We start from the raw sequence: 11,200 nt of genomic DNA, 5'->3' as shown, positions 1-11,200 counted from the left end.
TTTTTCTAACATGAAACCAATCACGCTAGTTGCCACTGGTATTAATCAATTGAACAATTACGGATTCAATCAATTAATCTGACAGTAGATTATTAGGTTAATTCGAATATCAGGCCCTTGACATTCAAATAACATAACAAGCATAAGAAGTTAAATCAGAAAATGCACAAATACCAATGAATTAAAGAAATAAGTAAAATAATTCGATCTCACAAATGTTTGGAACAAAATCCTCAAATTGACATTCGACTAGAAAACGAAGATTTAGCTACACATTCTCAGGGGAGATCCGCAAAACTCCATCGATAACCATTGGTTTTTCCCTAAAGACTCACTAAAGAAGAGACAGCGGCCGTCTCCTTTTTCTTGTTCCCTCCAAGGTAGTAATCACGCGGGATTCCGGCTTTTTTTCTCTCTTTGTTTCCGAATTGAAGTCTACTACTTTGGCCATCCATTGGCCAACTAAAAATAAAATGCTAATTGCAAAAAGAAACTTCTCCAACTAATGCTAATTGTTCCCTAGTAAGACATCTAATAAAAAGTGGTAGTTTCCTAATTTTCATCCAATACTCGACGTAAACTTCATCTTGAATTGGAAAACTCTTGAAAAATCACCTCTTTTATTACTTTTTGCTCCACCTTCCTACAATTGACACAAAATACCAAATATAAGTAGAATCAATCAATTAATACAATATTTGGTAATATAAACGAGGAAAATAATCATAGAATTAATGACAAAAATGCAACCTATCATAGAACCTTTGAAGTCTTCATCAGAAGGTCGCAACACCATATTGTCATTCAAAAAATGTTCCATGGATTGCCGGTAGAGTTCCAAGATAACTGGACTGAATTAAGGAATCGGAAATACTGAGGTGACAAATATGTGTCCATATGACTAGTTTAACTCTCTCTCTCTCTGTTATATTTTTTTCTGCTTCTCCTTTTTGTGGTGTTCTCTTGATGAAATCTTCTTTTGTAATGACTTATTGAAGTTACGATTTCTTGGATGGTTAATGAGCTAAAAGAAATTTGGATTGCCAATTGATTTCAAGCACTTCCTATTGTATGGCTCAAGATGTTGAAAGAGCTGGATGTTGATGTATTACTTTGCTAGCAATTATTTTTAGCTAACCAAAGCTTTTGTATGTTTTCTATTGAATGTTTATCAAAGTAGCAAAATGGGGTTTGTTGGCACCAAGTGATATTCCAAAAAGCTATCAAATAGCAGGGCTTATGAGTTTAAATTTAATGAGCAGCTACGTTAGTCATGATTCATTAAAAAAAAATTTTTTTGCCAAACAATTTGATACTTATAAGAACCTGGAAAATGTACAACAGACACGTGAGAAGCCAAATTGAAGCTATTTGCAGCTAAATTTTCTAATAAAACCACCCAGTAATTTGCTCAGAGAATATTAGCATGCTAAAATGGGATTAAGAAATGTTCATAACAGCATTGGAGAGGAACATTTTCCCACCAAACAGTTAGGCAATAATCAATTATCACTTATTAGAGAGGAAACTTTCCTGGCCAAAAATGTTTTGCTGGTACGTGGGACATTGCAGATTTGTCAAAAGACTCCTTGCTAATTCTATACTATTAGTGAGGATGCGCTATTTTTCCTAGCAAAACACCTTGACTATTTGCAAGGAACTACTGGTTTTTGTGAGGAGTTTTTAATTTTAGTGGTGAGAAAAGTTTTTCTCGCCATAGTATTTGAGCTATTAGCGAGGAGGTCAACCCTTGCTATTGATCTGTTTCATTAGCGAGGATGCTGCTTTTCTCGCCAGAGTATTTGAGCTATTAGCGAGGAGGTCAACCCTTGCTATTGATCTGTTTCATTAGCGAGAAAAACAGCAGCATCCTCGCTAATAACTTTTAGCGACAAGCATCTAGCAAGAAATTTGGCGAGGAAGCATTTTTCTCGCTGAAATTAATTGGCGAGGAATTCAAAACTTTTGGCATGGACTTTTGCTCCTCGCCAAATCCCTTTTCTGTTGCAGTGATATGGTATCTCTCTTTATATCTATCCTTACTAGATATAGACTTGTTCAAAGTTGTTGGTTCTTTTAATTTACATTTGGACACGCAAAAAAAATAAATAAATAAAGAACTTCAAAGGAAGCTTGGTACTAGAAGAAACTATCCGTTGCTGGTCCACAAGAATTAAAAGAAAAAACATGAAAGCTTACAAAACACGCATACGTTATAGTTCTTATAACAAATCAATTAATTAAGAAGTCTTAGATATGAAATGTCAACAATACTAATTAAGTCAGATGAAATGTCAACAATACTAACTTGGTCTTAGATATGAAATGTCAACAATACTAACTTGGTCCCCATATTAAAGTCAGATGAAATGTCAAATATGGAAAAAAAAAAAAGCAACTCATAAAGCTGGACGAAGCAAGTTAAACTATCAGACTGATTTCTACGCAAAACCCGAATTGTAGAAGTCTTGTTAGCTAATGTTAGAGCTGGTTTTAACGATTCATAAGGTTTATGAACTAAGTGATAAGAAGGAATAAATTCTACTAGACCTAATAAATGTCTAGTTCAAATTAATAGCAAACCAATTACTAGACGCCTTGGTAACCGTTAAAATCAATCATTGAGATTTAATATGAGGGGTTACAAAACTCATGCTTAGGAAATAAATGCAATGTAATTAATATAAATCGAACAAGTGAGGGAATTTTGGTGTCGGTTAGCTTTGAGAATTAGCTACTATAATTTATTGAATTGGGAGACAAATTAACATGTGGAGTTATTGATAAGTGATAGTATTAAATATTTGTAAAATTTAAAGTATAGTTCGTAAAGTATAATGTATCAAGAATTTATTACGTATTTTTATAATTTAGTTGAAAAGTATGAATATTTTTGAAATATATGAACTACACAAGCTTTTATTGTGTTATACTTTTAAATGTGTATTGTACAAGTGTAATAGAAGCATTTACTAACTAGGAAAATTCGTATAAATGAAGCATTTCCACCAAAAAAATCTTGAACGAAGCTAAAGGTAAAAGAAAACAACATTCAGATCTCCAAATGGCATTCAATTCAAAATCTTGATGGCATCCAAAATATCCATTTTTGAGGGACTTTGTTTCCTTTCTCAGGAGCAGGATTGGGTACGTTTCACTCCGTCGATGCTGAATTCTTTCACATTGTAATGGCATGGCACGATGAAGAAGCACATATATACATATAGTGAACATTCTGCACGTCTTATATCAATCACACTAAATTCTAGCAGGTCCAAGGTGCAGAAGTTTCTGATGTAACTGAGATAGAGATCATCAATTGCAGTAGATGATCAAGTAGATTTATTTATTCAACATGACAACAACATAAGAAGAGCACTCGAACTGAGTACTCATTACATGCTTCCCCTGTTGATTCTACACCAATTCAAAGAGAAGCCGCACAAGTCTTTTACACATATAGGAAATCAACCATCAAAGGCAAACACAACATAACATATTAAGGTAATAATATAGGTGTCACGGATCCTGTGTCACACCCTTATTTATTTAGCATTAATTTTTGACCTCATCTCCGGATGTAGCTTCAGGGGTCTCCTCAGCAGGTGGACAGCATCTTTGGCAATATCCATAGTACCAGCGGCAGCAACCATATCTGCATGGACAGCATCTTTGGCAATATCCATGGTACCAGCGGCAGCAACCATATCTGCAACGATCTGCGGTGACGGTATCCTCATCTCCAGATGTGGCTTCAGGGGTCTCCTCGGCAGTTCGACAGCATCTTTGGCAGTGTCCATGGTACCACTGGCAGCAACCATGTCTGCAACGATCTTTACCTGAACTGGCATCGTGGACACCAGTGGTTTTCACGCTCTTCTGATCTGTTTCAAGACACAAGGAGACATAAATATTTGGAGCTTTATCTTAAGCTGCGAACGTTAGGTGACCGGCTAGGCTGAAAATTTGCTAGATATATGCAAAGAAAAGAATACTATGGATTAAACAAAACAGTCCAGGCATATAAGATGGTGCGACTTGGATATGAATTGTTTTGCTTTAAATTATACTTAGAAGCATTTAATTTGGTTTTCGACGTTAGTTTAACCTTTGGTGCGACACTATGGAACGTGTATCCTTACAGCAATACTATAAGGATGCATGAAAAATCAGATGTGCCACTAACCATTGATAGAAGCAACCCAAATTTACTTTGGCTAAACAATGAAAAGGATATTAGCACATTAATATGACTTGCTTGATAATATACAAATAGCCATAAAAATTCACATCCCAATAATATCTCCAATCTCCATTCCATTTAAGTTTTAGGTGCAGCAAAAAAAAAAAAGAAAGAAAGGAAAAAAAAAAAAAAGGGACTAGGTACCTGCAGCTGTTGCATCAAAGGAAATGAGGAGCACAAGTGCAAAGAGAACACCAATAAGAAAGAGCAAATTTTTTGAAGATGCCATTTTATCACAATCTCACTCAAAATGTAAATAATGTGCTAAATTATTGATGTCGAGTGATAAGGGCATTGTGTTGGTGCCCTATTTATAGGAACTAGGAGGGGAACGCCACGCCTTGCGTGGAATGAGTATTTTAGGGTTAATTTCAAAAACCTCCCTTGAGGGTTTTCATAATTTCACTAGCACCCTTGTTATATCCAATAATACAATGAGCTCCCTTCTGATGTTGATGGGACCTAATGTCAATATCATCAGGGGCAAATTGACCATAATGCTCTCACTAAAATAGCTTTTTTAAACATTATCTTAGAAGCGCAATATAATCTTCCAATCTTACCAAGATACCATCAAAGCCAAAATTTAACAACTTTCCTAAAAGCAATTTCTCTGTTGGTTTGTGAGACTTGGAGAAGAGCTTTAGGAGCTGAACTTTAAGCTCCGAAAATCTTTAATTGGTTGAAGGAAGATTGCTGCCAAAAGTGCGTTATTAGCTATATTCCTTGATATCTATGAAAGGTAAGTGGAAAATTTTTTATTTTAATGGTATGGTACCATGAATAAGCTCGTCAAGTTGATAAGATATGTTTAAATGTAGCCAGTAGACATGACGAGTCATTTGAGGTCCACACCATGAATATCTTGATGTTATATGAGCAATTTATTATGATGGATAATGCCATGCATTATTGTTCTTTCTATAATGTGAAAATGGATGAAATATACATAGCTGGTGAATTAATTAGACTGAATGGATTTTGATATGTGAGTACGACTTTCTGATTGGTTGCTCATTTTTTATCTTCTAGGACAATCTCCCAAAATAAGTTTCTATGGTGTTTCATTGTTGAATCACGGAACATTCCTATAGTAAAAATTTAGTCTTAAATCAGGTCGAACTAATTATATGGAGGGAAAATTTTAGATACTAAGCGACTGATTCACTCCTCATTTTGTCATGTGTAGTCCCAAAAGGAAAAAAAAGGCTTAAGTGGCTAATTAGTTTGTTAATAAAGACCGTATAAGATCACCTCCAAAAGTAAGCTGTTGTATTATCTCTTTGTTGAGTTTTTATCATGAACATTTTTTAGGGAAAATTAATCTTCAATTATCTTGGACTACATTGTCTTAAATTAGTTAAGTTTTTGCGGTAGAAAAAAGAAATATGTTGTACAATATAAATTCATTTATCTAGTTAGATTACTTTTTTCGATGCCTTTATCTGTTGACCACTAATTGAAACCCACCGTGAATGTTGAACAACTAAGAAGGGAACTGTTTCTGCTCATGACATTATTGTGCATTAATTTTTTTTAGTTGCTGTGTGATCGATGAATTTCTATAACTGTACAAGGTCGATCGTAATAATAATTCGCTTGGAGTACTTCAGGGGTCGAACTTGCAGGAGTGAGTTAATTTTTCCTACTTTAATTCCTCTAATAAAAATAACAAAATTTAAATTCAGAGGGTTTTTAATCACTAATTAAGAAATTAAATAAATAATCAAATCAAACAAGATATAGGTGAGAAAACAATTAGCAAAAGACTAGAGTTTTAAATTTTGATTCAGAATTGGAATTATATATCCAATTATTTTCTTAACAAGTCAAAGATGTATCATGTAGAAGTACTTTAGATTATCTCTCGATACTTCTAAATTTGTCTAATGAAATCTCACGTTGCTCTCGAGATCATAAGTATATAATTAAATCCTTTACAATATTAGGTGATATAATTATGACATACAATGTTTAACCCACTTTCATGATTATACTAAGTATGTTTATCTATCAATGTACGGTTATACATCACTTCTTAACTCAATACAAATCCTAAAAGCATATCTATAGTGGCAAAACATAAACATGTAATAAAGGCAAGATAAATAAATCTAAGCAAAAGCGAATAATTTATCTAGAACAAATAATTAAATCTCCTTCACAAAATCCTAACTTTAGATATAAATGAGTTCAACATATTCATAGATAAATCCAAGAATTCAAATGAAAGACAAAATAAGAAGTTAAAAGTAAGAAAACTTCTCAATTTTTCCCCGCTCCAATCTCCATCTTGAACTTCCTTTGATTCTTCAACACTTCCATTGTGATCTCTCAAGAAAAGAAGGTATAAAAATGATGAACTAACGTTCGCCAAATGCTTTCTAATATAAAAACATCCTAGAATGTCCTATTTATAGTCTCTCAAAGTTGTATCCGAAATATGGTAAGAATGGGTCTTGAAAACTTACCAAAAATCGAGTTTGAGTGGGTTTTCCAATCATTAGAACTAGAAGAAGTCCTCGCAAAGTCCCTTTCAATGTTTGGCGTTGGACATAGGATCCACCCACGGATCCTTGTGTCTTGGCATTCTTCCCCTTTTGTTGCGTTTTCGATTCATTTCCTCCTCAATCACGTGCTTTTCCCACAAAAACCAACATATACTTAAATTAGGCGACATCCATTCAAAATATAGCTCAAATACAACCATTCATTGACAATTAATAAATATAAACCACTGTAATTTGTAGCTTATCACTGTGCTTCACGGCTTTGGAATATTTCACTGCTCTGCGAAATGGTCTATTCAATTTGTTCATTCACTAAGACTTTTATGCTATTTCCATTCAAAAGCAATAGTATAATTAGCAATGGTCATGTGATAATAAAGATCAGAGACTCAAAAAGGGCTCTGCCATGCTTTTGCCTCCAACCACATGCAAAGCATCCAAAATTGAAGTTTAGTGTATAGAATAGAAAAGTGATTCAACTTCGGAGGGACAAAGTGAAGTTTGTCCTATGTTACAATATTTCTTTTAGGGTCTCCAAGGGAAAATATGGAATAAAATGTGATGACACCATTTCTTGTCAATTTATTCCATTTCTTTTACATATATGGGCTGAATTGGTCACAACACTGGTTAAAGGAAGAGTGGTCAGCGTAATATTGAAAATAAGAGGGGTACTAGCTGAAATTGTCCAAAACTTCAGGAAAGGTCTATGAAATTATCCAATAGTTTAAGTAGCTGTGCAAGAGCGTCTCCTCTCTGTTTCCTTGAACGAGCTAAGAATAGTAGTCGAATTCCACACTTTATTATTATTGACTAATGAAGCGTCCACGTCTCAATTCTCCGGACGCAGGAATAAAGAATTGGGCCCTAAAGAATTTATTGTCCCTGTACAAGTTGCAGCCTTTCTCGACTGCTAAAGTTGATAATTGAACTAATGATAATTAAGAATGATAAGATAATGTGGCCATTTCTCAATCAATCTCCTTTTTATTGTTTGTTTAAGTAAGATAGACGTTCCTGTGAATATCATCATTTAAAAATATTTTTGTATTGAGTGAATTGGACTGCCCTTAAAAATATCATCACTCAGTATTGCTTATCACTCAGAGGAAATTCTGGAGATTCCTATTAGTATATCAGGAAAGGATGATAGCAATTACTGGATACATAGCGGCAATGGCATCTACACTGTCAACTCAGGTTACAAGGCATTGTGTAGAGGAACTGTTCAACACAAAGGAAGAAGAGAGAATGAGGCGGAAACTAGTATAGCAAGTTCCTATGAAAAGCAATGGAAGTGGATGTGGAGGCTGAACGTTAAGAGTAAGATCAAACATTTCCTTTGGAAGTGCCTCCATGGTTTATTACCAGTCAACAGCCTGGTTTTTAAAAGAACACACAAAGGTGATCCAATCTGTGGTGGCTGTGGTGAACAAGAAGAGTCAATTGAACACATGTTTTTCCAATGCAGCAAAGCACAAGAGGTGTGGAAAATGGCTCCATTACAATGGGATGGGTTAAGGGAACAGACAGGGAATTTTCAAGCTTGGTGGACTGCTCTTCTGGAAGCTACATGCAGGACAGAAGGAAAGGAGCATATAGAGCTCACTGTGAACATCCTCTGGCAACTCTGGAAAAGGAGAAATGAATGGCAGTTCAATGCCAAACACAGGCACCCTTGGAAAACAATCCAAAAGGCTCAACAGGAATGGCAAGAACAAAAAGCTGTCCAGAGCAAGCAGAAAATATTCACTGAAGATGCGGTAAGAGCAGATGAGAAAGTTGATCCGGAGGAGGCAAGAAGGAATGAAATTCAGATCAGAATATCAACTAAGGTGCAAGACCAAACCAACAGAGTTGGCATGGGGATTTTTGCATCTACTTTCAACAATCAGTGGGTGGCTGCCTGGGCACTTATTGACAGAAAAACAGTGCATCAGATGCAGTCTACTGCAGAAGCTGTGAAAATGGCCATCATAAAGGCTAGACACCAGCAATGGAAGGAAATTGTTGTCCACATCCCCAGCCCCCAACTACTGAAGATGATAAAGGAAAGGATGGCTAAGGACATCAAAATGGCTACTTTGATAGACGATATTAACGACCTCAGGTCCTTATTTCAGAAATGCTCCTTTTGCTTAGATAGGAGCTTAGACTCTAGATGTGAAGTGATTAGTGATTATGCTTTGGGCATATTTCAAGATGAGGAATGGATTAATCCTCAGTGTGTCTAACACTCTTGTATAGAATTCCTTGAGCCTTTGCTCATATAAGTTTTTTTGCCAATCAATACAAAAATCTATCGTTGCAGGAAAAAAAAAAAAAGTAGGTTTTCGATACAATTCAGTATTGCTTAGTCAGATTTTTCCAATTTCTTGTTTGAATATATGAAAAATTCTAGCTTGGGCTTATTTGAAATTGTTAAATCTAAGGAGCCCTGTTGTTCTCGTCAATTCTTTGTGTTTATGGAACATTTTGTTGAGTAGGTAATGAGATTCAAGGATGGTTTCAAGAAATTCATATATTTGGGATATATTTTGAAATTTATCGTACATTTACCTTGAAGATCAGAAGAAAATTGAGGCAGAGTTGAATTATTACTAAGAATGGTTAAGGGACTTAGCATTAAGCTAAATCTAGAACAAAGGCTAATTTATTTTGAGGTGGATATTGAAGCAGCTGACATCAAATGGATCTGGCTGCTTAAGTCTTTATCTTAAAGTACTTAATTTACCAATGCTCTCCATTTTAGCAATGTACTTAATTTAGCTTAATTTAGCCTATGGCATGCTTTATACGCAGCATTTGTGATCTTCCTAAAACTAAAACATTAAAGGATAAAAAATAATCGTACAGATTACTAACAGTATTTTGATTACTATACTTAAGCTTTTATATTTAAGGATATTGATGGTGCATTGATAATCTAATCTAATCTAATACTATATAAAAGTGTTTTGATGGTGCATTGTGGTGGGTGTCAAACCAGCAAAAATAAAATTCCTACTCTTAAGTCACGAATTAAGTCCACTATGGTACTGGAGCAGGGACTTAGGCTGTGCAATGGGTTACTAGCTTCACCCTGGTGCCAGAGTTTGCTTGATCCGATATACCAAAGTATATTAATTACGTGAAAGACAAAATTCGAATATAGCAGTGAGCAGGGTCGAATCCACAGGGACTTGGGAATTTATTTTGAATGAATGTAACATTAAATAAAAATGGGGGGAATTGATATGGAACTGTCTAATTTAATTGCTCAAATTAAAAATAAGACAATCGCAGATAAAATAAATAACAATAAATATAAAGTAAATTAACGGAAGGAAAATCTCTAGTCAAAGGTATAATCTCCACTAATGGTTCGAATCACTGATCACAGATGCAGAGATAAAATCTTTCATTTACAAATAAACTGGTTATGGTTGTCAACAAGCTCTGACAACCTGCCTAACCTTCCTGATTCGATAACCACAACAAGCTCTGTAGTTATTACCCTAGCCAATTAAGCAGTCCTAAACACGCTCTTAGGATTTAACCTATTGACAGCATTAATCATTAGACTGGCCACCAATTATAACCAACAAACACACATGCTCGGTTTATTTAGGCTATATCATATATTTCCACAACAACAACTCAAAAGTTTCTACTACAATTGAATCATGTCACTTGCTACATGCACTAAAATTACCCAACAATTACGGATTGAGCACTCGTAGATGGCTGTTAATTACTCACACAATTAAACAGTGATCAAGTATTTAATTGCAAGAAATAATCATATGCATAAGTGAACAGGAAATATATAAATACTTGCAAATTAAAGAACGTAGGCAAATAAATTCGATCTCACAGTTTTGTCGAACCAAAGCTTCGATTTAACCTCTGACTAGATAAACTTAGCCACGCCTCATGATTAAATCACCACACGAAGTAATGGATTGCAAAGGCATTGCGTTTTTACTAGAAAGCAAGGAATAAAAGATGTTTTTCCCGTTGGGGAATATTGTCGAACACCTGGCGTGTGTCAGAGGCCAGTCAAGAGAAAGGAAACTAGAACTAAACTAAAAAGCTAAACTAGAGGTGTCCTCTTGCTTCTGTACGTCCTCTCCTTAAAAAGCCAAAAGTAAGATGACTAAAAGCTATCTCCGGTGGTCCCCACACATGTGGACAAAGTCTCCAAAATTACTTCTTCTTCCAAGTCTCTCTACGTTGCTTTCTTTGAAGAGCCCAAATGACCAAATATCTTTCACTAGCTTTGTGGTCCCCCACCAATTCAAGGGCCCAAGGTTTGAAGCCCTTAGAAGTCTCCATATTCTCCATAAAGTCCCTCCTTTTTGGTAGTTTTCTGCTTCATTCCCTATCAAATAGGATGCGTGCTTTCTAGTATCAACTAAGAAACTTGTATCAAGATTTTCTTAATGGAATTTCCTCAATTAGGCTT

The 11,200-nt window shown here is 35.1% G+C and overlaps 1 protein-coding gene across 1 annotated transcript; it reads left to right on the top strand.

Moving 5' to 3' along the window:
* The first annotated feature begins 4,978 nt into the window (after positions 1–4,978).
* On the top strand, positions 4,979–8,987 carry LOC113766054. Its single transcript, XM_027310279.1, has 2 exons — positions 4,979–4,985; positions 7,861–8,987. The coding sequence occupies exons 1-2, from the start codon at positions 4,979–4,981 to the stop codon at positions 8,985–8,987; spliced, it is 1,134 nt and encodes a 377-aa protein (XP_027166080.1).
* Positions 8,988–11,200: the final 2,213 nt, after the last annotated feature.

The sequence above is a fragment of the Coffea eugenioides genome, chromosome 3, assembly GCF_003713205.1.
Source record: "Coffea eugenioides isolate CCC68of chromosome 3, Ceug_1.0, whole genome shotgun sequence".
Classification (NCBI taxonomy): domain Eukaryota; kingdom Viridiplantae; phylum Streptophyta; class Magnoliopsida; order Gentianales; family Rubiaceae; genus Coffea; species Coffea eugenioides.
The sequence above is the reverse complement of the archived record's forward strand: the minus strand, read 5'-3'. Positions and strand labels throughout refer to the sequence as shown.